The 27,921-nt window shown below is 38.2% G+C and overlaps 1 protein-coding gene across 1 annotated transcript in view; it reads right to left on the bottom strand.

Moving 5' to 3' along the window:
* The window catches only part of PRKX (protein kinase cAMP-dependent X-linked catalytic subunit), a gene marked incomplete at its 5' end in the record, with an annotated part of 55,705 nt that extends 31,605 nt beyond the window's left edge, over positions 1-24,100 (bottom strand). The window contains one exon of the mRNA XM_083884698.1: positions 23,914-24,100. Within this exon, the coding sequence (XP_083740824.1) occupies positions 23,914-24,100 (187 nt within the window). The remainder of the gene's footprint in view (positions 1-23,913) is intronic.
* Positions 24,101-27,921: the final 3,821 nt, after the last annotated feature.

The raw sequence follows: 27,921 nt of genomic DNA, 5'->3' as shown, positions 1-27,921 counted from the left end.
ATCATTTACTAAAAAACAAAATACTCATCTTACAAACTAAAAACTACTCACTCCAGCAATCCAGTTTAACTGAATTTGCAGCTCTACTACCAATACAGTTTTCAAAGCCAGTTTTCAAGATAAAAGTTCTCACTACACAAACACATCAAGGATTACCATTGTCCAAGCACAAAAGATTCTATCAAAGAAGTTTTACGTTCTCACCTGTCCCCAGTTACAGTTTTTTAACCATAAAAACTGTATACAGGTCTCAGAAAAAGCCTGCTGTTATAGCAAAGTAAACCATCAGGTTACCCTGGAAAATTTATCATGCAATGAAATCCTTTAACAGTATAGTCACGTTACATGACTATACCTGCACACATCTTTATTTGCTCAGGGATGGGCTTCTGCAGTAAAAAACCCCAAACAAATAACATAAAAAAACACCAACAAACAAACACAAAAAAAAAGGCCCAAAAGCTTCCAAGCAGAGATATCTATTCAAGATACTTTAAATACTGATTACTTACATCTACACTGCGTGCACAGACAAAAAAAAAAGCAAAAAAACTTGGGTTATTTCTGAATTAGGAGCTGAAATTTAAATTCAGAAAAAACACGGTGAAGAATAATGATAATCATATGGCACAGAAACTAGAAACCACCTTTCATTTTTGAGACTTTCAAATGTGGGCTCAGGGAAATTAACAATACTAACCCCATAAGCAAATGTGGTTTTTATATGCATTTTGATACTTGTACGAACGAAGTGCTTCTACAGACATATCCAACAGGAAAGTCAAAAGCAAACACATATCTAATTGTTCCTAGATCTCTAGTGATTACATGTTTCAGGACTTGTTCTACTTGTTTAAGAAATTTTTATTTCAGAATGCTTTACTTTTCCTTATGCTATCAGTTTATCTTTACAAACCACTGGTCACAAATAACAGCAAAAATAATAGAAATCACAAATTCCATTTATTTTCAAAGAAGAGCCTGTCAGGGACTTATTTAGCAATAGTTCTAACTTTGGAAACACTTCCTCCACAAAAAACATCTCTGCCAGGAACAGCAAAGCCTGGCAGGCTGTTCCAGAATAGTGGCAAAGCCCTAATCTACAAAGCCTCTGGGAAAACCAGACGACCACACAGACAGGCGAGAACAGAGAACCTCCCAAACCAGTTTTATTGTTGAACTGATCCCAGGCAGTCTATTTTCAAACATCTTTAGCACAGTTGCAAACAACTATGAAAATCAAGACAATACAGACAAAGAACCCATCTAACACTTGTTTTCTGGCCTCTCCTCTCATAATATGTATTTTCTCCCCATCAAGTCTTCTCAGAAAATCCATTAGGCCTGCATTAGCTGGCAGTACCCACACACTTCCATTCTTCCATGGGACTAACTGCTATGCCTTTTTTTTTGTTCTGTTTTATGCCTAAGATAAAGTCTGCGTACAGAAACTACTGTAATTCAAAATACCTCTTCAAACCTGCTCATACTTTTAGCCATTTCTGCTAGTATTTTTAAAATGTTCTTCCTTGCAATTGATAAGGAGGAGGGAGAAATACGATGATAGACAAGGTAGGAGGCTGCAACAATATGTTATCGTGGTTGTTTAGCACAGCCAAGAAAATCTGTTTTATAAGAACAGGTTGTTGTGTTGTGACTAGATGGAAATTCTGCCCTTCAGATTCATAAAAAGAAAACCAAAAACCTGAAGCAGTAAGTGGCACTGTGCAAGATGAAGGCCCAGCTTCATAAATTTGAGGGAAGGGTTTTGGAAGCAAATAAGGCAGTGCTATTAGTCTTCCATAAAAGGACCACAGCAGGTGAGGAGATATCCAACTCATGGAACAATTTCTGTTAATCCCTATGAAAGAACTATTCAACTTTTTCCCCTGACCACCACAGAGCTCAGCTGTGTCAATCAACTAAAGTTGACCTTTTGTGACAGATAAGTAAACATTCCCTATGATTACCTTAAAATGGAAATATTCTGTACTTGTCTGTAAGAATGAAGGGAAATAGTGTTTAGAGATTTGCGCTTTAATCTAGTCACATTTATTTCATATTTGGTTCAAACCAAGAGAACTTAAGGGACGTCATACCATTCTGGATAGTCCTTGGATCTACCAAGTACGATCCTGCTAAAGGAAGAGAAATGGCTTCATACACTCCCTACATACGTATCCCTATATCACCAGAGTTTCAGAGCAAAACAAAGCACCTACACAAGAAGATCATATCTCAAGAAAACAGCTGTTCTTACAAAGTCTGAAGGCAGATTTGTAGTTTATTTGCACAGGCTCCTTCTCCCTGCTAAGGCATATAATAAGTGAAGTGAAGGTCTCTGGCCACCAGTAACAACAGCAAGAAGAGCACCTGTGCTGTATGCAACACAACTCAGGATTTTCAGGACTATATGGGCAAACAGAATAAAATATGCAAAATGCTAACCACTAATCCAGTATAATCTGTTTACAACAGAAACAATAAAATTCTTGGATTCTATTGCAAATTTTATGTGGTTGTAGAGCTTGAAGGAATGCCAGCCATCTCCATTAGGTAACCTTCTCATGTTAAACACAAAGAGATGAGGCCAAAATCTGCAGAGGACCTGCCCGGCCTACTTATCAAACACAAGTAGAGCATTTTCAATCTTACAAAACAAGCTGGATTCCCTAATACCACGCAAAAACACCATAGCCAGTTTCCAGGATTTTGTTCTCTTTGAAGCCTGGCAGAAAAGAACAAAGAATGTGGGAATATTTCTGATGCAATTTCAGATACTTTTGATGCTAGGTAAACCAATCCTAAACTTTTGATCAGCTAGAACAATTGAGTGAGTAGTCATGTAGTGACTATTTTGCTATTGATGTAGATGACTAATTTAATGCTTAGATTGCCTCTTTATTTGCTCCCATTAATTAGACCCAGCTGTTCCAGCTTCCCATCCTTTTAATCCCCAGCTCCTTCTTAAAACCAAGTTTGCCTTGCTCAGATAGATACCATCTGTTTTAATGAAGAATAAACTAGGTCATGTGAGCTCTATGACCCCAAGGGCTGCTTTCTGAGTCCCAGAAGGGTTGGCCCTGCCTTCAACAGATGCCTACAAAAATCATCAGATGCATTCACTTCTATTTACAGTTAGAAGAAGCATTTCCTACTGTGACACATATTAGTCTTTATTGATAGCCACAATCACAACACACTTTATTCTGTTAAATATCAGAGATGAACTAAGTGAATTGTATCAGACCACAAACTCACTACTGAATATCAAATTTTGCCTGCCATTCAAATATTTTCTTATTTTGGGTAGGAACTTCAACAGCCTAGACTAGGAAATGCAGGTTGTCAGTAATTATTGACAAAGAAGTGGACAAGTGGCACAGCAAAGGAAAACCAGCCTGCCCAAACAGACTGGTAATCAGAAGATTAACTCTTGGGAGAAAGATTTAGGGAAACCACAAGGCACAAGCAACTGTGGGCTTCTACAACAAAAGATGTGGTTGGCACATGAATAGGGGTAACTCAAAATGGGGATGATGATTTTGGATATCCCAGTAGTGTAGTTTTTTATTAATGTGTAATACCAATGTCACTGAAAATGGCAAATTCAGTGTCTTCACTGTTCTGCAAGCCAGCTGTGAATTGTTCACTGTAAATCTTAGATCACTGCTTTTATAGATCTGCATTACTCTAGAGGGCTCAGATTTAAACACTGAAAAACATGTCAGAGAAGTAATGAAAGTCAGAGGGGGTTTTATAGGATGCCTTTTTTTCTGTCTAGAACTGCACATCTCATAGTGCTGAAAAAACCAAAGAAAAATGTGTCTGATCACAATTTCTGCAAAGCTTTTTTTGTATCCTTCAATATGCATTGAAATCAGAGACAGTCTGATTAAAATCTTAACAGCATAGAAAACAGAAATGCATGTGCATGTCCACCATGGGCAGCCCTGCCAGAGGAGCTGCTTCTTATGATCCTTCTTATTCAGCCATTGTGCTATGATTCCTTTTCAACCAAGAACCCCTTGAAGAGAGAAAATGTCTTTCTACCCAGCAATAATGTGAGATAGTACACAGCAAGAACTATACCCATCAAATTCCAGGCAAGATCATTGGATTAATTGTCCCATACATTTTATTGGCACTGGCACACCAGTGGTTTTCTCTTCTGTTTTGGATGGCAGCTGCACCCCTTGACAAACCAACTGAAAGCTCAGTATCATTAATTCTTTATCCCAGCTCAGTTGAACTTAAAAAGAAAGTACCAATGCATGTTCAAAATACAGCCAAGCTTTTGACTCAAAGGGGATGCTGTAAAAAATTTCCAAAGGTTCCAAAGACCTGGTAATTTTTAGGTTCCTTCTTACTTGGTATACAAGGAGCCTATAACAACACACCACTAAAACTACATTTAACCACCTGGAATTCACTTCAGTCTCTTTTTAATTTCACACAAGATTCAGTATGCCAGAGAATACCAAAAAGTTGTGTCAACAACTCTTGTTGTTGACCCACCCATTTAAATCTTATTGAACTACAATCCTTCAGAACTAAGGACATGGGAATGACCAGGCTAATTAACACCCACCAGTCAAGTTTCCTGATTTCCCATAGTTCAGATACACATTTCTGATTTCCAGAAAGTGACAATCAACTGAACATCAATGATGCAAGTTCCTCTGTATTTTCCAGTTTTTTGGTTTTTTTTTTCCTTACAAATTATTGTCTCTCTACAAAAACATTGTAAATATCAGGGTTGTCTTTAAGTAAAACAAGTAGAATTCTTGAAGGGTTCTTCTGTCTCTTTATTCTTTCTTTTCTAATCTACTTTGAAATACTAGGGACCAATAAATAAATGAAACCAGAAAGTAACCAGATTGCTGGTTATGATAGCCATAAATCCTCTCAATTTCTGAACAGCTCTTAGAACACTGATTCTAAATGCATCTCTCTTCTCAAAACTTTTAATATTCACAACCTTCAGAATAATTCTCATAAAATCAGTATTTCCCTACTTGGTTCTTCAATGGTATTTTTGCAACTCTTCCTATGACTTCCACAACCTGCATTTTGTGACCCATTGATAAAAAGAAGATGAAGAGATGAGTGGATGATAAAGCTTTTCCTCCATATTGAAACTAGGACATTGCAAAATCATTATTACTCCTACTTTTACCTATTTAAACATTACACCTGAAATACAGTTAGATTACAACTCCAAAATTGTTTTTTGTTTGTTTGTTTGTTTTAATAAAACCAGCTGAAATAAAAACCTTTAAAGATGAACTCCTTTTTCACCTAGAAACTAAGTTTTACTTGCTGAACTAAATTAAGAAGGCCTGTTGAAACAGCTTATTTTAAATCATACTAAACACCTGCTAGAAGTGAAGCTGATCAATCTGTATTAATACAATTAAAAAAAATTTGGCCTATCATGTTTTAAAAGACAAGTATACTTAAGCCAAGAATCAGGTACCTGTCTGACTAGTAACACTTGCCAAGCTGAAACACTAGACATCATTAAATTCTCTCTTTCATCTGATGAGAATTTCACAAAATTAAAGCATTATCAAGAATGTCACATTTCAATAGCTGGAGAAATATCTGTAAATTGAAAATTATACTAGAAAGACAAACTTTTTGGAATTTAAAAAGTTAGAACATTCATATCCTATTCATATAATTGATTCTTTCAGGTAGGGAGAGCTTAAAATACGCACATGAACTACTTCTTGGAATGTAAATATTAAAGGGGAGAATTTTAAACCTGTTGGTTTCTTTCCAAATAACTTCACAAAAAACAAAAGCCAGACATGCAAACCCCACACCTAGCCTTCTCTACACTGATTTAAGCACTGATGCTTAAAATTCTCATCAGTGTCAAGTAATTCAGGACTCTTTCTAAATAAATATGTGTTCAAAGTGAATCTTTTCTAACGGCTTTAATCATCTTTAACTGTTTAAACTCAGTACGAAACAGCTTCCTTAAAATGAAACCTAATACAAATGGACATTTAGACCAAAAGTTGCTACATATAATTCCAGTGTTACACTTGCAATTACCACAAACAACATGGGAGAGTACTACACCAGGTATTGTAAAACCCCAAATTTTAGTCTACAAGATTTGTCTTAACTGTTTAAAAAAGTAATAAAAAATGTTATAACAGAAACATTTTCCAATACAATCTAAAGTGATGAATCCTGATCTCTCCTCAGATACTCTTGGATTTTTTATCTGTGAATAGGTGTGAGTTATGAGTATACAGCTCCTGCTTCGAGCTGGGATTAGTACTACACTCAGTATCTTGAATTTGATGTCCCAGAAGCAGTCTAAGCCAAAAGGCTTCTAATCTTCTACGAGGATGAATAACTTGCAGTTTACCTCTGGTAGTACATAAAGAATCAATTCTAGTAAATCATTAACACACCATTTTCCATTTATTCTCTTCAGTTAATGAGAAGTGCTTCTCAGTGATTTTTTTCCCCTCCCAAAAAAGGTAAGTAGGAAAAAACCTAAGCAGGGACATCTTATATTGGGGAGATTAAAAAAAAAAAAAAAAAAAAAAAAAAAAAAAAAAATCCAACAACAAAAAACAAACAAAACAAACAAACAAACAACCTCCCCAAACCCCCCAAAAAGTCTGTTTCTTTCATTCTCATAATCAAATTTTTAACCAAGAGGACAGTAAAGCTCTCTCTCATCATTTATCAGCACTTCTATCTTCACCTTCAGTTTCCTTGGTGACAGGAAGTATTTACAGAACTGTTTAGGCTGGTTGCTTTACTCAAATTCAGCATGAAGAAATTTAGTTGGTTTTCCACCAAAAAACCCCCCCAAAAAATCTCCAACCCCCCCCCCAAAAAAACCAAAAAAACAACAACAAAAAACAAACAAACAAATAAACAACCCTCTGCAAAACAAAATAAAACAAGCAAAGCTAAACAAATTGCTATGTCACAGCAACAAGAAGTTTCAGTAGACTGAAATCCTTTTCAGGTAGCTTCAACTAAAAGAAACAGCCATTAAAGTCTTCAAAGTTTAAAACAGCATCTCTGTAGAAGATACACAACTGTTCAGGCATGTGAAATATTGTTCCAATATCTTTTCCTCTGCCAGTTGCTACACTTGAACTTCTGAGGTTGCTACGGTTGAATCTATGAGGTTGGATATGTCACCATCAAACAATTACACACAAAAAAGAAAATGACGTCACCATTACACCCAAAGAAAAAAGAAAACCTTAAAATAAAACTAGCCAGCAAAACTAGTAAAAAACATGGCTCAAAACTCATGTTTTCATTTCGGAAAAATAAATAAAAATAAAATCTTGATGACTAAGAAGCGAACACCAATGCAACAATCCATAAAGGATTTAAAGGCAATTAGTTCCAAAGAAGTGAATGCTACACAGAGTATAATAAAAATCAAAATCATACAACAGCACAGATCAAAACTTTAACAGCAGCTCCCTCTGAACTAGGTAAGTCTAATAAGGGGTACTCAGTAGACATCTGATTAGCAACCTTTCTTTTCAACCCAGAAATACGTGTCTCTACATACCTGTATAATTTTACATAATCATCTTATTTTGGTCTGTCCCGAAATTCAGCTTTTCCAAAACAGTTACTTGCTGTCAGTCAGTCCCATGTAAATGCAAAAAAAGCATGAGGCTTAATACCCTTGATAGTGTCCTTTTAAAATGCAAACAGAAAAGTCTTGTGAAGTACAAAGGTTTATTATTGCTGACCCAATGTAATAAAAGCCACATTGTTTGTACTTGACCGATTTCCTCCTTCACCAGTGCTGGACAGAAGCCTTTGAGGGACTAGTACCTCTTATAACACATTCATTTCAATTACATTTCACTTCCATCTTCACTGAAAGCAGTGCTAAATCAGACATGAAACAAGAGGAGGTATTTCACACAGTGAACAAAAACTGTATTTTTAAATATTTTTCAAACAGATTGTCTATTTTTTACTTAATATGTACTACAATGATTATAAAGTGTAAGACTGAAATTATGTTGAAGAGCTTCTGGTTGAAGACAGGTAAGACTTACACTTAAGACTTAATTTAAATGCACTCAGTACATTTTAGTTCTCTCATGAGTTTCAGAAAATGGGCAAAATAGGCAACTAATAGAAGACTGTTCCAGGTTTACCTATTCCCTGCTATTTTCTGTTACCACACAATGAAACACAGAAGGCCCAGTCAAGAAACACACTTGAATGCACACATACCAGCACAATCGAGAAAGCTGGGAAGGCCAGGTTGAAAACCTGATACACTAATATTCAGAAAGCAAAATTAAATCAAAGTTCAGTGGTGGTCAACAGCTACTTTTCAATTTGTTTTTCCAATCAAACTTTTCACTTTCATCTTTAAATTTTAAACTGATCTAGAGCTAACTCAGGATATGGAAAAACAAGACAAACAAAACCTCTGGACATTCCTAGTGAAGACAAAGCCTGACCATTGGGTAGTAGTTGAAGACCTCAAAGCATCAGAAAGTTCAGTATTCACATTATATCTTAAAACCTTAGGACTGGTATTTTTGAAAACTGGAGTAAAACTTTCACTTTCAAAGACAAATTACCACAAAGCACCACATAGCTCATACCATCTTTTTCATGGCTGTACATTAAAAGTCACAGTAAGAATAAGCTTTGAAAGAAATGTCATTATTCTTGGCCTGGTCCAATTTATAGTGGAAACTTATAAAAACTCTTTGTAAAATAGAAAATAATGAAAGTAGAAAAGTTGCAGGCTAAGAGTATGTGAGCTGTTGCTGTACCCCAAACACAAGGTGAGAGACACAATTTCTCCCATCTTTTAGGCAAAGAATCAACAGTCTCCCCAAACACCCTGAGCCGGAATGTCTTCACTTATTACACAGCTTGACTTTGGACCATCCAAGTGGAATCCTCTGCAAGTCCACAGAGGAGAAAAAAGGTACTTCTGTATTCAATAGAGTAGTTTTACACATCCAATTTCTAAACACAGGAGTATCTATTTCCCTCTGTTGACTCTACACATATAGGTTTGATAGTTGTGTACAGTGCATATGTCAATATTCAGGCAGAAGAGACCAACCTCAAAGTTATATGGCCTGATAAGTGTATGACTTATCCTGACATAGAAACTACTGAAATAGAATATGCTAATCTGGGTAAGGAAATATTTAAATTTGCAAGGTTTGAAAAAGAACTGTTGGCAACTCACTAAATTCTTGATGTACCATGTCCTGGAATCCATGTGAAATGATACCTATGCTGCTTTATAATCTATAGCACTGTTACCTAACTTACTTACTCAGTGTCATAAATGTGGTATTAACAATGTCAGTTCATTCATCTAGCATTTTTTTCACAATATTGATTTGGTTTAACATTGCACACAAGAAAGGATACAGTGTGTACAAATAATCACAGTTCAATCCACATCTGATTTGCAAGCTTGAATTGATCTCTATAGTCTAATTTTACATATCATTCAAGTTTACATAGCACAATAGTCTTACAAGGTATTTAAAACATTACTCTCATACTTGAGCTATTACACTGACAAAGAAAATATTTCTAATATAATTAAGACCTTTTCTAAAAATTCTATTTAGTTTGATCTTTGTTTTGACTGGATTGTAGTGAGTACTAGAGATTTTATTATAATATGCACAAATGACTCAGCATTGTAACCATAGCAAAAGGAATGCCTTTCCAAAAGACTCAAATAATTCCTTTGCATCTACAAGTTACAGGCAGTTGCTGTGCCACTACAATCCTTCATTCTATGAATTTTAAATGAAATTTTACAAAACAAAATCAAACTATAAGCCCACGAGAATTTTCTCCTAAAACACTATCTCAATCTGGAACAAGCACTGCAAATATATTTATATTTGGTTAAAGGTTAATGCATTGAGAATTCATGAGTGGAACAAAATATTCCTCAAAGGGAAGGCTTTGTTTATATTCAGAAGGCAGTATCAACTGATATTCCTAAGAGACTACAGAATAACAATACCTTAGGTATCTAGAATTTACTTCATGTATTCCATTACCTTTCCAAATTTTCACATAGTATACCTTACAAAAATTAGTGTAACTGTGTACAAGATAAGGTGATGAAATCACCATTGTTTGGCACCAGAATGAATATCACCATATTCTCCACATAAAGAGCTATTATCCAAGAAAGAGGAAGTAAGTCTAGAATATTCAAATAAAGTTATATTTGATATGGAACTGGAACAAAAGCCCTAACACAAATATTAAGTTTCAAAATCCCAGTCTCCAAATTCCATTCTCAAATATCAATTAAACATTTTGGAAAAAAAATCTTGATAGTGCCAAAGAATTACATTACTAATGGAATTAGAGACTGAAAATATCACTTGTATTAATACCTAATGTTACTGAAGACATCCCAATGGCCAGTAAACATTCAAATACTCCAAAAGACTATGACCTGAATTTTTTATGCTATTCAGCATTGTATGGACCAGTCACTGTTTTCTCTCTACAATGCAGAAAAACAAGGCTAAACTTAAATTCTCTTCTTTGTATCAGCCAACTGAATATGTGACTGAAACACAGAATGGATATAGTAGTTTTTTTCTATTTTTACAATGCAGTTCCATAATAGGAAAGAAAAGCCACTCTTACCAATCTCCCACAGTTTCACCTTCCTCTGAGTTTTCTGCACACACTTTCCTTTCCTTCCCGTATCAGAACTGGGATCCAGTCTCTCTCAATATCAAGCCCAAGGAACCCATCCAAATCAACAAATAAGACTTTAAATAGAGCACTGTACATAATTGAAATGGTTTAAATGGATCAGAAGGAGGACATTTGAGAATTTATGAAAAAGTACACTAAAATAATCTACAAGTAAATTTCTTTCATGAAACAACCTTGATTTTCCACAGGACTCTTAAGAAACTAACTCTACGAGAAAACAGAAATCAAGCCAATACTAGACTAAGTTTCAGAGGCTATGGCATATATTGTAATAATATCACTCATTTTGCAACAGTAAGGAAAGACTTTTGGCTGATAACCAGATGGCATTTCTGCGCTGGAAATTGTTTCTGTACAATCTTTCCTTTTGTTCTTCTTTGAGCATAACATCATTCGAGGTCCAATATTCATTTTTTAAAAAAAATTGTATTAAACACAATCTGCAAATTTAATACATCTGAAGAGACAGGTGGAAAAATGCAGTATGTCACAAACAGGCAAGGATAGAGGTGAACTCCCTACACAATACATTTTTTCCATGCAAAAGGAAGACTGGCATACAAGATTATAGAATAAATCTCATTTGCAATGACTAGCTTCCCTGAACAAATATATTTAAAGAGTAAATATATGTATTTAATAAAGAATTAATCAGATTTGAAATTATTAACAAGAAATGCATGCTTGCAGCCCAGGATCTGGCCTGCATCACAAGCAGTGTGGGTGAGCAGGTGAAAGGAGGGGATTCTGCCCCCTCTACTCTGATTTTGCAAGAACCCACTTGAGCAGAATATCCAAGTCTGGGGTTCTCAGTACAAGAAAGACACAGACCTGTTAGAACTGGTCCAAAGGAGGGACACAAAAGGTCCTTAGAGGGCTGGAGCACCTCCCCTGTGAAGGCTGAGAGAGCTGGGTTGCTCAGCCTGGAGAAAGCAAGGATCAGGGGAGACCTTATTGAGGTTTTCCAGTTTTCGTTCCAAAACGTTGGTTTTCGTTCCAAAACGAACAAAACCACTACTTTTTACATGGGCAGATAGTGATGGGACAAGGGGGAATGGCTTCAAACTGAGAGAGGGTAGGTTTAGGCCAGATATTAGGTTACATCACTCAGGCTGCCCAGAGAAGTTGAGGATACCTCATCCCTGGAAGTGTTTGAGGCCAGCTTGGACGGGGCTTTCAGCAACCTATCGGAAGGTGCCCCTGCCCACAGCAGAAAGGATGGAAGCAGATGGTTTTTAGGGCCCTTGCAATCATTTCAAAGCATTCCCTGATTTTATGACTACTCAAATCTTGACAATACAACCAAGTTCACTTTTTTGGTAAGAATCAATATTTTCTTTCAGATTTTCTGTTATTTCATTCTGCTATCCTATGTATGTCTTCATCATACATCAAATTTCTTATGTAAGTAAATACACATGAACCCATTTACCCAAACTCAGATTAATTTACTCTCTTGTTTACAGACCTAGTTGCTTCTTACTACTACTCTCTACAATTCTCTCAACCCATACAACCTCAGAATTACCTGAACCCAGCCTGATACACTTAAAAACAAGACCACACTCTGCAGTAAAGGAAGTCATGAATAGCAAATCCAACACCACTTGGATAGGATAGATTAAATTACAGCTAATTGAATTCATGAGCTATAGTTCACATGCCAAGGAGTACTTGATGTGCCCTTTATAGACTGTTTCTCCAACACTAAACATGACTGCTGAGGGTCATTCACCATTACACCTGACACAGCACACAGCTCAACATAAATGCATTTTAATTTGTATTCAATTTAAAGAACAAACAGTTCAATATCATTTATAATTCAGGATTTACATCTACAGAAACAGTACACAAGCTCAAAGCTACTAAAGTTAGAAAGCAGGGACATATTTAAGAATCAGAAATAAACACAAAATCAATCTACCTGGGCCTGCTCATCAGCTCATATTTAACTTAAATCAGTTGTAATTGAAAGCTACTAGTAATCTGATGGTTATTATATTATTATCCCTTAACACTTTTTACAAAAGGTGAAGCATGTTAAGTTTTCAGTAGCAAAGCCAAAAGGCATACTTCTTCCCTGAAGACAGATGAAATAGACAAACAAGAAAAATTATCAGGCATATTAGGTATTTACTGTTACTGAAACTTGTTTCAGATGCTTGCAGATTTCCTAGGAATAAGTAACAGTCTCAGAAGACAGGACAGAAACTGATGAAATTATTGTTTCATATATATGAGGTCCTCATACCTCACTGATGGAAGAAGAAACGAGCATTGCACTATACAAAATATACCTCCTCACAAGGTACCAGAAGAAAGCTCTGCTAATGACTTCTTTGCTTCAATCTTTAGTGGGAAGGCAGCTTGTCCTCAGGACAAGTGTCCTCCTGGGTTGGTAGGTGGTGTCAGGGACCAGAATGGTCCCCCTGTTATCCAGGAGGAGCAGTCAGAGAACTGCTGAGCCTCTTGGATGTTCATAAATCAATGGGACCAGGTGAGATCCATCCCAGGGTGATGAGAGAGCTGGCAGATGAGCTTGTGAAGCCACTCTCCATCATTACCAACAGTCCTGGCTCACTAGTGAAGTTCCAGATGACTGGAAGCTGGTCAGTATGACACCCATTCACAAAAAGGGTGGGAATGAGGATCCTGGTAACTACAGGCAATTAGTCTGACCTCAGTACCTGTAAGGTAATGGAACAGTTTATATTGAGCATCATCACACAGCACTTCCAGGATGGCCAGGGTGTCAGACCCAGCCAGCACAGGGGATTAGGAGGGGCAGGTCATGTTTGACCAACTTGGTCTCCTTTTATGACAAGGTGATCCGCCTGGTGGATGCAGGAAAGGCTGTGGATGTTGTCTACTTGGACTCCAGCAAGGCCTTTGACCCTGTCTCCCACAGCACACTCCTGGAAAAGCTGGCAGCCCATGGATTGGACAGGAGCCCTCTTTGCTGGATCAGGAACTGGCTGGATGGCCGGACCCAGAGATGGTGGTGAATGGTGCTGTAGTAGGAATTCCAACATTCTGTACCCAAGGTATAGCATTACATATGCATTCATCTCCACTGCCTGCCAGCCTTTTCTTATTATTAATTTCTATTAGTAAGTCCCCATTTCATCAAGAGCTCTCTTTTAAAATGCAAATAGCAACCACACAAAGTCAGTAAAATTCTAAAATAATATTTAACACAGAAGTGTAAACCCTTGTCTCCATATACTATGCCAAAGCATTTCACTTGCAGTTCAAAGACAAACTTATCTGCATTGCACACTTTTATCATCAAGGTACACTCATGGGAAACTCTTAAAGCAATGTGAAACAGGCAGACACTAAGCCACCAAATCAATAACTATGAAACCAACCCCTGTTTAGATTTAAGTTAGCTGGGTTTACCTGCAAACCTGTCAGGATTTAAAAAAAAAAAAAAAAAAAAAAAAAAAAAAAAAAAAAAAAAAGACTGCTTGCCGAGACACTGGTTAATTAGTCATAAAACCAGTTGTCTTCCTCGTTTATCATTTCACAATGCTACCTCTCTACTTATGATTAGCATGTATTGCAAGCTCTTCTTGACAGATCAAGAATTCACTGATAAGAAACATCACTTGCAGACAGCACAAATCATATGTGTTTCATGTTCTAAAGTATTTTAAAAAAATGTTTTCACAGAATTATGTCAAATCAAACAAGCCAGGCTGTACTCTGTCTAATTCACAACCAACAGTAGTCTAGCAGCACTGAAAAATTTAAGTTGCTTAAGAACCAAGGCGGCAAAAAATTATCACCACTGCCACCAAAATAAATCTTTTATCTTACAGTAAGTCAAGTGTTGCAGATAAAGAATAGAGATAAATCTAGAAACTATTCATTTATTAGAACACAGAATATAATTTATTTTATTGAAATACTTAAATTGATAGATGTCATAAGCTTTACAGCAGCAGGATTAGATGTACCCCAATTTGTGTCTTATTTTCAACTGATGAATGTATAAAACTAAATGAATGTGTAAAATTGAAATTAAAAACAATAAAATTTAAAAAACCTTCACATACCCCCTCCTCCAAAAAAATATATCTTCATGGTTTTGATAATATTTTTCATTAACTGTTAAGGGGTTTTTTTGTTAAGATTCTTTCCAAGTCTCTTCTTAGTTACTTTTGTTTTTCCTTCTAATGGCTCTGTCTTGTAGGACACACTCTTTCTCACAGCTTCTTCCCAGTTGTCATTTATAGCAGAAAAAACCAACAAACAAAACAAACTCAATTTTAATCTAGAAAATTTTTTCATAAACAGATCCAAGGAACCACAGCTCCTCACTGTAAAATACTAGAAGAGATGTAGAAAAGCATTTAAATAAAATAATTTGAATTAAGGTGCAATACTGGGAAAATTTTAGAAATGTTTTTAAATTTCTTATAACCCGAATTCCATTATTTCCAAATATATAAAAGAATGAACCATTTCTACATATATGGGAATTGAATTGTGTTGGTTACTAAAAAAGGATGTAGAAAAATGTTGCTGCTTCACCATAAATTCTAAATTCACCACTTCTGAGTGTGACAACTGGGTGGTTTAAATAAAGATATACTGCCAAAGTTTTTATCTGCCTTTGAAAGTCACAGAAGTCAGGGAGAATTTAATGGCCTCAGAACACTAACTTAACATATTGACAAGCAACCTGAAAAAAATTCATAAAAGAGGGGACAAGAATCCCAGTTTAGAAACTGACTGACCAGCACTGTCCTCCTTGTTTGTTCTCCAGAGACAGACAAGTCACCCTCTAATCTTCCTGAAAACAAAAAATTTTACAATGCATACTCTTGAAGCTATTTTTGGCAGGCCATGCAAATTAAAACTGTACAGGCTGTCATCTCCTGTACCCAAGAGCTGTAGGAAGCTGCTCCAAGCTGGGAGGGAAGAGGTCTGAGGCTCGAAGTCTGTCATCAGTTTTGGGGCAGGTGGCACCAGGAGTCAGCTATTACAGCACCCAGAAGTTCAACATGAACACAGTCAGCCACCAGCCCCTTTATTTTTATATTTGCCATCCATATAGCTATTACAGTGCATCTTCATTAGCAGACCAGCAAAGTAAAAATCTTATACCCAGTTTAGCCTGTTTTTGGAAGAGTTTGCAGAGGGATAGTTCCCTTAACATCTACCTAAATCATTTCAGAGCATTTAATTTACTGAGCGGAGCAATACCTGAGAGGCATAAAAAGCAGTACTAACTAGACATTTTGTTTCCATCCAGAGAGCACCCTGCATCTTCAACAATAATGGCAGAGTCATTACTCTTAATATTTTAAATTGCTCTGAGTCACCATATTCCCCAACACAAACATAACACTATAAGAAATACCAAGAATGCTCTGTAAGAAGCTACATTTTAGCAAAGGACCATTCCAAAACTCATATAAAAACATGGCATAATGGACAACTTTAACTGTTGTTTAATAGGATTTTGGTAATCAGCCCTTACCTCCTTGGTAAGAATCATGTAAAGAAACAAACAAGAAAACCAACCAAACAAAAAACCCAAAAAAAAAACCAAAAACCACCCAACAACAACAACAACAAAAAATCCCACACCTTGGCACCTTCACCTGATTCCCTCTTGTATTACACAAGGTCAGAGGTTCTATAATCACATTTTCCAGGCAAAATAATTTATTGCATTTTTAGCTTTAGTGCTTTTAAAAATATGCCTTAGACAAGACTACATACAAAAAACAACACGTCTAAGTCCCAGGTTAAAATTGCTGATAATTGTTTATAATATATAGTTCTTCTGCTTTGAGTTCCCATTCTCCAGTACTCCAAGAAATACAAAACATAAATAATTACACCCAAATCTACAAATTGCATATTAGAATCAAATTAACAAATAACAGGAACACGATCTTTCATAAAAAATTAGCTCAAAATCAATCCTTAAAGGAAGCAAAAAAAATTCCTAGCTTTAAAATTAAATAAAAAATCCACTCCTACATGCTGTAGGTACTGCGTGAATAGTTTCTAGAAACAAAAATTTGGTAAGTGTGATAGCCCTTAGGAAGTCCAAATATGCTGACAGAAAATGAGCAGAAGAATTACATATTCTCACTCTTCCTCTATCAAGCTGCAGAATAGTAAAACTTACAATTTATGAGTTTGTATAAACTTATATATATATATTTACATATATAATGTCTAATCCAATAGAGAAAGCTGTAGGTGATACTAAAACCATATATCCAGAAAAGAAACAAGAGCAAAGATTTCACAAAAAAATTAGTCTCTTGATATCCAGACAAGATAGCTTGTTGGCATAAGGGCTTGAAATACTCTCCCTAACAAACAGTCATAAGGCCAGAAAACCAGATACTTTGGGAATGGTTCCACTGATCAGATCATCCCAGCAGACAAGTTCCATCACCATCAGGGGCATACAGAAATAGGTTATATCATACAATTCAGTGACGTGAAAAGGATGCTTCCTTTGTTTAAATTTAATGTGCCTCAGTTATCAATAAATAACACACACACACACACACGATTTGTCTGATGTGAAATGTATTGAAGCAGACCAATTGATTCCCTGGCAAAAAATGACAACACATTTACACAAAAGTTACTGTCAATCAATTAACAGACCAGCTAGCAACTGCTCCAAGTTGGGATGTGAGTGAAGAAACTGTCCAGAAGAAAAAGGGCAGCTAAATGGAAAGTTTTCATGACCAAATTATACAGGTTGCCATCTTTGATCCACTCCAGTATTAAAAGTAAGGATTAAAAAATCTCTGTTTTATACAAAAATCCAAACCAGTGCTCTAATGTGAAGAGCAAACAGTGGAGTTCACAAACTGAACATTATTGGCAAAGAAGGTTTTATCATATATCTCTCCTTTATTTAAAAAAAAAAAAGAAATCAACACTTTTTCAGCCATTTGAAAGACAGTCTTCCTATGGGAAAGCAGAAATAGTCTAATTTTGAGAATTGTTCTACTCTAAATATCCCAGGTGCATACCAACACACAGTAACCAGCAAAAATTTATTTACCAATTTGAAGCTGCTAAAAAAAAGTCTAAAACACTGCAGAGGTGAAAGCATGCTTTCCCAACTAAAGATAATATGTTGAACTACTCCTGAGTAGTACAAGCTAATACTGAAAATGTTTTACACTGATAAGTGTCAACAGTAAGGGAATTACAGTGAGCTAAATAATTTGATTAAAACCAGCTTATGGCCAGACAAGACCTTGGAAGGTAAACACAGGTTCCTTTTACCTTACAGAAATTCACTCTTCATTGCTGCATACACCTCTATGTCTCTTATAATAAACAAAATGGTATTTAAATTTCACCACACTACTCTTTTTTTTTTCTAGTTACACTGCCTATCATTCTTAAAAGTAGACCAAACCAGGATTAAACACACTTTAGGAAGGGACTTGTTTTGCTAAGTTTTCCTTATATGAAAGCCAAAATATCAAGGCAGTCATCTCCATAAGGCTGCTCTCCCTGTCCACCACAAACAGTCCAGACATGCATACTCAGGAAGCTAAACATAGAAAAAACTGCGTTGAGTCCTATGAGCCCACATGCTTTCAACTCCTAGTACTTTAAAGTTCCTGTTTCTTCCCACTGAAGAAGAAAAAAGAAAAAAAAAATTAGTTAAAATGCCTATTTCACTGCAGGTTTCTTACCTTCTTCAGTTTGGGCTGAGACACAATGCTTAAGAGAAATTTTTCCAAGTATTTTCACCTGGTACATTAGGGTTTTGTAAGTGTAAACTTGGCAGGGGAAAGGTGTGGTGTTAGGTGCTTTTGATTTTGTGGGTGAGTTTTGCATGCTTCTTATTTCTGAAATATTAGTACTAGTTGAGTTCCAGATTATTTGATTATTTGCATTGCAAAAAGTACTTCTGGGCATCTCTGGGCTATTTATAGGACTTAAAAAATTACTTATCTTCAAGAAGTATATTTGAGTGTCAAAGCCTATTCTAGAACACACTGTCAAATTCACAACATCAGAAAAAGAATACTGAATTTCTTTCTTCAATCAATTAAATATCTAAACTAGATTCAGACAAAAGAAACAGGTGACAGGCAAACACTAACAATTTACCTCAAGACCGATTTTAAACACTGAAGATAGAAAAGCAGAAATGTGAACTTTCAATTTTCACATGTTCAGACCTCTTCCATACACTTTCACTTTTCTGACCTCTCTGAAAGCTAAAAGAGAATACTTGTTTCAAGCTATTTTTTTCCACCCTAAAGAGAACAAGAAACTTAAAGGAAAGAACCTGCCTAATCTACAATAAACATTATGGTATTAAAATTCACCTCAGCAGTGGATTAACAGGAAAAGCAAGGGAAGAAAGCTGAGTCACACCTGGTCATTTCTCTCTACAACAGCAGCAATAATAATAATGATTTATTTTGGGACAAGTGTCATTTTGTGGGAGGGAAAATGAAGTAAGAAATACAGAGAGTGAAAACAAAATCCAAGCCATTTAGCTTTATGACTAAAGCCTCAATGATGCACAAATGTAATGGTGAATTCAGGTCACCATTACAGTCACAACATTCAGACCATGTTTTCTTTCAAAACTTGTGGTATTTAAGAATACTGCCAAGTAAAATCATGGCTTATTATTTATCATCTCAGTATCAAGAAAATGTGACAAAACAGGGAAAAAATGCTCATACATCCCTTAGAAAATTTCAAATAGGTGACAACCTTGGTAGTGAAACCAAAAATAACACTTGGTAAGAAACTGAACTAATTTAAGCCTCCAAGAAAAGGGAAAAAAAGCCAACAGCATTTTTTTTCATGTAAAGATCTTGGCTACTCTGGGGCACAACTTCTTACTTAGACAATTCTCTGGCCTTAGACTATAACTGTGCACCTACTGTCATGCTGATACAGTGCCACTTGAAATATATTTGGCTAGCATATTTTGTGTGTGAACATAGAGAAATTAAGTATTTGAAAATACGTAGCACCTCATTTTTCCCATGAACTTTTTTAAATTTTCCCATGTGCATAAAAATGAAAATACTGGTATGCTCAATTTTTTATTCTGCATTTGTTTAGTGTAAAGCACTTCATGAGAACAGTAGTTTAAAATAATCTTTTTGCATAAAAATATTCTAATTAAAACATTTCAATCAATTGAACAGATTCGCAACTCCAAATCCATAATTACATAGTCTGCTACGGAATTCATTGCACTTTGAAAAATGGTCAAGAAACAGATCTCAAAGGAGAGAGGGCAAGAAAAAAATTTGTAATCTTTCTCCTACTGGTGTTCTCTTCCTTTTCCTTTTCCCATTACCATGCATTTCAACCGGGAATGTAACACTTTTCCCACCTTTACCTATCCAAAAGTGAAGTATTTTCTGGTTTTTCTGTATTACTTATTCTAGTTTACCTGAATTACTTTTTCATTATGGCACAATTAAACATTTAGCATCTCTATTTCAGGATACGTATCAGGTGTCCAACTGCAGGCACTCTGGCTTCTGGAACACGAAGTTTGCCCATATTAAATGCTCATCACAACCAAAGATGATTCAGAAACTATGGCATTAGTGTTCACAGTCTCCTTCTTTCACTGACCAGACCTACAAGAAGTTTGAAATAGGTTCAGATAAGCATAGGCCACAAACTTTCAATGAACATGGTGGTCATGGCATATAAACTTTTAGTTCTGTACAGCACAGAAGTCAATCTTGGCACAGTTGAGTATGTAAATTCACTGAGATTCACAGAGTATCTCAGTCTGGCCTGAACAGCAGTTCTGAGTGTGCTGAGCAAACATTCGTATTTCAGCCTCCTTTGAAAGGAAAATTAATTCAAAACAAGTTGTGGACAACCAGGCACCTTCAACGGTTCCAGAGCAGGAGTGTTCAACTTTCATACAAGACTAGTTAAAAAATCCATACACTTCAAAGGTTCAAAGCCACATCTTCAACCCCTCAGGAAGTACCCTTAAAGAAATGTTTTTCCTGTTTAACTTCTCTTAGTGCCAGAAACCAGTATGTGCCCCAGTCCTGTGTCCTCCCCAAAGCCGTAACTTCACTTTATCAACTAAATATTAAGGCACTTCCCTCCAAAGCAAACCTATACTCCAAACTTGGCTCCAACTGTCTTTTAACAAAGGGCCCACAAACACTCAAACAGAGGTTGAGTCCTGGGATATTTGGGGGAGATAAATGTCCTCTGAATCATTATGCTAAACTGTACTTCCCTTTTGCTCTTCCCACCTTTACACTAAGTTTTTTTGCTAAAGCAGGCACAGCATCCCACTAGAAATCCCAGAGAAGACATGCAATCAAGAGAGATTTTAATCCTCTGAGACTATGAAAGATAAAATAATAGTTTTAATTGTTGCTTTGAATTGTTATATTCAAAACAGATATTGCATTCAACTTTCTTTTTTTTTTTTTTTCCATGGATCTTATTGCATCCTCAGAGAGAAGCTGCATAGTCATGGATGACTACTATCTCATAGACACCAATACCTTAAATATTAATCACAAACAGGTGCAAGAGCATGGAACTCACCTCCCTATTTTGACTTTCAGCTTTCTCAAGTTGATACTTTCCAAAGCCGTAACTATTTCTAAGCCTGGGTATATCTATAAGCAATGATTCTAGTAAAGGAAATACCAGAACTTCCTGTTACGTAATTTTTTTGGGTATTTCCTCTCCCATCCCCAAACATCTCCAGTTATCTCAGATAGAGCACACAGCTTTCAAGAACATCAGCAGAAAGAAAATGGTTATCCTTATCAGAGCATTCAAACTGCAGACAAGTCTAAATTGCTGTAGTGAAACTGATGACATTAATTCCTTCTATCTGTTCAGGGAGATCAAAATGGAGGATAAGGTAATACTGACCTAAACCACTGCTCAAGAGAACTGTAGATATACTCTTTCAGTACATGGGATATAAACCTACAGTGTACTTAACTAACTGAATTTAAAAAGGCTTAAGCCAAGCAAAAAAGTTTCTCAAGCCAAACTAGAGATCTACTCTCCTACCCTGCAGTATTTGCAGTGATTTAATTTGCAGTCCATTGAAATCAGGTCTCCAATACTTCATGTTAGCAGGTGCACACAGAGCAGCCCAACCACACACACACTTAGTGACTCAGATCCCTACAGAAGCGTTAGTGGGGCGCTGCATCTTTTATAAACTTGGCCATTGGGAGCAGGTATTCACGTGCTCAGTTTCAGTATCACTTTGAGGTTACAACATTGCTTCCTGGTCAGGAGCAAGACCCTGTCCCTCTCACAGACTTCTACAGAAGCACACAGTCATGTCATAAACTCATTTTTCAACCAACTTCAAATAAGCCAGCTCAGTTTCTTTGACAAGGTAAGGCCTTATGTATTTATCTGTGCACAAGTTTATACCTTTCCAGTTTTGTTTTTTATTTTCCCTATAAAATGACCAATGAAACACTTCAAAAGAGATACAAAGAATGGTCACCTTTTCAGATAGAGCTAGTTGAGACAAAAAGAAAAGAAAAAATCAAGCTGTGGAAGACAGAGAATGAAGGGAGACCATGTATTCTGTTAGTGCCTTGACAGGCATCTATCTGTTCCTTTTACCTTTTATTTCTCTCCCTGTTTCTTCATAACAAGCAATGTCTCACCTTTTTTTAAGTCTCTCTTTAAATCCTGTGGAACCACAATTTCCTCTTTCCTCAGCCTCTAAAGAGCATCTTAAACAACACTCTAATAAAGGTATACTGCTTAAGGTTGACACCAGGATTATTTCCACATTTCTTCATTGGCCACAGGAATATTTCCATGACTACTCTGTCTTCCTTAAAAATTACTATTTTTCTGCAATCTGTATTTCACCCAAAGTTTTAATCCTCAGTGATGACTATTGTATACACATGGTCATGATATAATGAAGAAAAGTAACCACTTCTGGAGGGGGAAAAATATCACAAACCTTTCAAGAAGTCTCTTAATAATCTCAAACAATTTATCAATAAAATGCCTGCCCACATTTCAAATTGGAATATTATCTCAAAACACAACGCACTTCAAGAGAAGATAATGTGTTCTTCACTGACAACAACGCTCTTGGGCCTTCCCTATTCCATGTTTAAAGCCATCAACTTCACTAAGAAAGGGTTTCTTTCTATCACACCTTTTTGGCTGAAAAGAGCTTAAGGGAAATTAAGATTTACATCACATTATTTACTGGAATAAATCTATCAAAAGTAATGTCACAGTCCTATAATGAAAAAGTGAATAAAACTTCCATGTAGTTGAAGATACAAGCTTTTAAACCAGGTGCAGAAACATATGCAACTGTCAGTATGTATGTTCAAACACAACGCACAGATACAGCACACATGAACACCATGAACATCTTCCCTGATGTCTGAAGTGCCTATTTATTAGGCACAAGCACATACCCTGCCATGCCACTAATTACAGGCAGTTTTAGTAACGTGTGGTACTTGTGAGACGAGACCTTACCTTCTACCAAAATTCTACACAGGCAAAGCATCTTTGCATCAATATTCAGGGCAACAGCATGTCAGGGGTTTGACATACACTCAGCTGCATTCGGCTAACCTGTTTGATCTCTTCCCTGGCCCGACAACTAATTTAAATTATGAATTTTTTATCATGATGCAGGTAAGTGAAGTTAAACCAGATAAACCAGGTTTTATACCAAAAGGTCTTCCAGCTTCAGCAGTGTCAGTACTCATCTCACCGACGAGCCAAATCCTGTTCCGGGTACAGGCTCGCTCTGCTGCAGATCCCGCCGCGGGAGCCGGAGCCGTGCGATGCCCGCAGCTCCCGCAGCTCCCGCAGCTCCCGCGGCCCCGCGGCTCCCCAACCGCGCGGAGGCTGCGGCGCGTCCCCGCAGCCGCCCACGGGCACCTACAGCCACCGCGGGCACCCAGCCGCCCTCACACCGGCCAGCGGTGGCGCGGCGGGAGAAGAGGGAGAGGAGCGGGGAGGGGGAGCGGAGCGGCGAGGGGGAGGCGGAGAGAAAAAACCCACAAAAAAGAGGGCGCTGGGGAAGGGGGCAGCCAGCTGTTCGGGCACCTCCTCCCGCCGGGGACGGTCGCGGCTGTACAGGCACCTCGGCGGCTCCTTTGTTCCCCTCGTCCCCGCACTCACCCACGGTGGCCAGGGTCTCCAGGTCCTCCAGCTTGTAGGCAGCGGGCTCGAGCGCGGCGGGCGAGCCGGGCGCGGCGGGGCCGGGGGCCGGCACGGCGGGCTGAGGCGCGGCCACTCCCGCCGCCGCCGCCGCCTCGCCGCCGCTCTTCGCCCCCATCTTGGCCTTGGCAGCGCTGAAGGCGTCCATGGGGCCGAGCGGGCGCCCCGCGGCCGCTCAGCGCATGGAGAAGGGCGAGAGGAAGAGGGAGGAGAGGGAGCGGCGGGGACGCAAAGTTTCAGTCTTCAGCAGGCGGGGTGGCTGCTCCCCAGGGCTGGAGCCCGCTGCCGCGTCTGAGGGGGCGCGCAGCCCTTCAGCATCGCGGCCGAAGCGCCGCGCCGCCCGCCGGTGCCCGCAGCAGGCAGGGACCGCCGCGCAGACAATGGCGAGGGTGCGCCCAGCCGCGCCACACGCGGGGCGGAGGGCGGGGTTTGCCGCGGCCGCTGCGGCACCGTCCCGCTGAGGGCCGGCGGGGCGGGGAGGGGCCGGAGGCGCGGCCGCGCCGCACAGCGGGAGCGCGGCCCGGGCCGTGAGACAGCCCCGGTGCTCGCCGCTCTTTCCCCACCCCGCGTCCTGCCCCGGGGGCAGCGCGGCGGGGAACGGCGTGGAGGGGAGTGCCGGCGGTGGCCGCGCCCGCCCCGCGTCCCCTCAGTGTTGCAGGGATGCCTGGGACGGTCCCGTCCGCTCCTCGCAGAAAGTTAAAAATGAGCGGCGGGGCCCTTGCGGAGCGGCATCCCGCCCCCTCCCCGGCTGCACGGCCACAGCCCTGGGGAGAGCGGGTGTTTCCCCTCGCGTGGGAGCGCCTGTTCGAGTAACTCCCCCTGCGCGTCCCAGAGGGTTTGTCACGCCTTATCTCACTCCCCGTTCCCCAGCAGGTGTGGGTTCCGCGGCGCTGACAGCCCGCCCGGCCCCCTGCTCCAGCCCGCAGGGTGTCAGTGCCGGGCCGGGGGACACCCGGGGGACACCCGTCCCGAGCAGCCCCGCACCGAGCGCCCAGCACAGCACAGCACAGCCCCGCCCAGGGCTGCCGAGAGGCCGCTGGCGGCTGTGCTGGAAGACAGGGCAAATCGGTGTGTGAAACAAGTCACTGTAAAGCGTACACATAAAAATTGGGAAGGAAATCCTAATTTTTTTTCATGCTTTGGTCTGCTCCAGTTTCACCCTATTCGCAGCCGCTATCCTGTGCTCCCATGAGCAGGTTATCTGCAGAGCCGATGTCTAACTCAAGTCGTACAGGTGGCATTTGGCATCTCCTTTTCATTAAATGTGACATCATGAGAATTGAAGGCCTATTAGCTTCTATGTGGAGTAGGTTCAATAATAATGAGAAATAATTGTGTGTATACAAAAATAAGTACAAATATATAAATTATTTATAAGAATTACAAATTTATGTACATTTATCTTGAAGCTCAAGTTATCCTTAGAATCCAATTTATAGTCATAATATCAGAGGATAAAAAATGCATTTTTATCTTTTAGCTTGTTTACATGAAGGGTTATGACTAATTAGGAAAATCATTAGGTCATCTCTGCTTCCTGTCAGCCTTTGAAAAGTCACCAGTCAAGGAGGATGAGATCACTTTGCTCAAAAATTTCAGATTTCATCTGTGAACTCTTTGGAATGCAAGTTTTGCACTTCTATTTTGCTTTACTACTTTACTGCTTTACTTCCTTTTATGCTTCTTTACTGCGAGGTTGACGGAGCACTAGAACAGGTTGCCCAGAGAAGTTGTGGAATCTCCCTCTCTGGAGATATTCAGAAACCATCTGGACACATTGCTGTGCAGTGCGCTCGGGGTGGCCCTGCCTGGGCAGGGAGGTTCAACCAGGTGACCCACTGTGGTCTTTTCCCACCTCACCCATTCCTGACTATGTTCCGTACATTGTATACCAGATTGACCATGATTTAGGCCTTGTAAATTTAATTCCTCAAAAGATAAGCGAGCCAACAAAGCTCTTTTAACAATAACTGAAAATTTTGTTTAAAATAACAATTTGAAAAATAAACATCAAAACATTGAAGAAATCTCAGAGTGTGTAAAAATCTAACTTTCTTTTTCTAGCCAAATAATTACAAATTGAGAAAAAAGGTATAAACTGATTGTGATAATTATTTTCAAGAGAGAGTACCTTAACTTCAGTCTAGCCAAGAGAACTGACGTTTGATCTTCCTAAAACCTTTCCTTTAAAAAATAAAGCTATAAAATCATTCGTTGCTCAGATGTTGAAAAGGGCATAAAGTACTTTATATAAGGTATTGATTATCTTCAACTGATATTTCCATTTATTTATGCTACAAATTTTACCTAATGTTTAAATTACTTGCATTCAGAACCATAAAGCTTTCTTTTAAAGAGACTCCTACTGCCATACTTCAACAGCTGGTGACCTGTAGGACAGCACCCATTCAAAAGAGCTGTAATTCACCAAGGCTCCTAAGCATGGATTAGTTCTATTTGATGCAGTGTCTGTTCTTAAGATTAAAGTTTGCTTCCTTCCTTTGCGTCCAAGGCATTTGCTAGTTGTAGTTGTAGCAACATAATTGCCATGTTTATATTTAGAATGTCAACATGTTATTAGTGTGCTTTGCCACCTCTGTATAACCCACTCAGAATTTATCTTGCAGGTGCTGATCATTATCCACAATACTACAGGGAAAGAAAATGTCATTCTTTCTACATACATAGAGGTTGAGAATCAAGACTCCTAACTTCATAAATTGCAAGTGGAAGTGGAGCTGGCCACTAAATTGCAATAATTGATATGAAACATAGTTTCTTGCAAAATTTGAACACAATTCATAGGCAAGCCGGCAGCCCTGTACTCCTCTTTTCTTTCTTCTTTGCCCTTATTTTACCCTAAATATGACCTTTTGGTCACAGTTACTTTTTAAATAATCTTTGCCTTTCCCTTGGTCTCAATAATCCATAGTTCTAAGCTTTTTCACGTTCTCCACACATGCATTAGATGTCTACAGCTAGGTTCTTTTGTCTTAAAACAATTTACCCCCTTTACGTTTCCAGTCCTTTACCTTACAAGTGCCCACACTAAGGGTTAGTTCTATTTTCATTTTCCCTTTAAAGTACCAGATGTTGAAAATTATTCTTTCTAAAGACAATGAAGGTCTTTTTAAAAGTTATTTTATTTAGGAAAAAAATGAAACAAACAAACAAACAAACAAAAACCCAACAAAAATCAGAGAACAGTAGTTTAAATGGTTTTCTCGATTCATCATTTTAGTGAGGGCTTATTCTTCCATTTCAGTTGCAAAAAGTATTCAGTGTGCTTATATTCCTTTATAAGCTAAGAATTTTCAGGGACCAGAAGGGTTCCAGGTGTGAACTTGGTTATTCCTTGAAGCCTTTTATGTATGTGCATTTGCCAAACTTCAGCACATACAACCACACTGGTAGTTAAATATTTCTTTGGGTCCTAAATTACTAACTTTCCTCACATTCTTTCCTTTTTGTTTGTAGATTTTCTTATTTTCCTCCAGGAAACCTTTAGTTAACAATATTAAACCAATGGAAATGGTAACAAACTTTCTACTTATCAATGAGCTTATCTACTTATCTACTTATCATTTTTTCTGTCAGTTTGGGAGGACATTGTTGTACATATTCTGTGCAAATTGAATATGATTTAAGCATCTAATTCTCTGGGAAAGGAATCAGTCATTTAAATGTCTCCATGACTGCAGACAAAAGAGTCTTTCCTGTGGTCTGAGCAGCTTTGCGTTTGTCTTCCCCAGAGCCTGCTTCTTTCTTCCCTGCAAATATATATAATTTTCCTTACAAATCTTGTTAAAGCACATCTTTACCATCAGCATCATAGTAAAACTACTGCAACAGGTTTGCTGGAGAACTTGTTCAAACCTGTAGGGAGGAAATGGAGAAGTCCTTCAGTGGTGGTTATTACTAATAAATAGTTCCATATCACCTCCTTTAGTCACATTACATAAAGTGCCT

Source organism: Zosterops lateralis (assembly GCF_965231275.1).
Source record: "Zosterops lateralis genome assembly, chromosome: 2".
NCBI lineage: Eukaryota > Metazoa > Chordata > Aves > Passeriformes > Zosteropidae > Zosterops > Zosterops lateralis.
The sequence above is the reverse complement of the archived record's forward strand: the minus strand, read 5'-3'. Positions and strand labels throughout refer to the sequence as shown.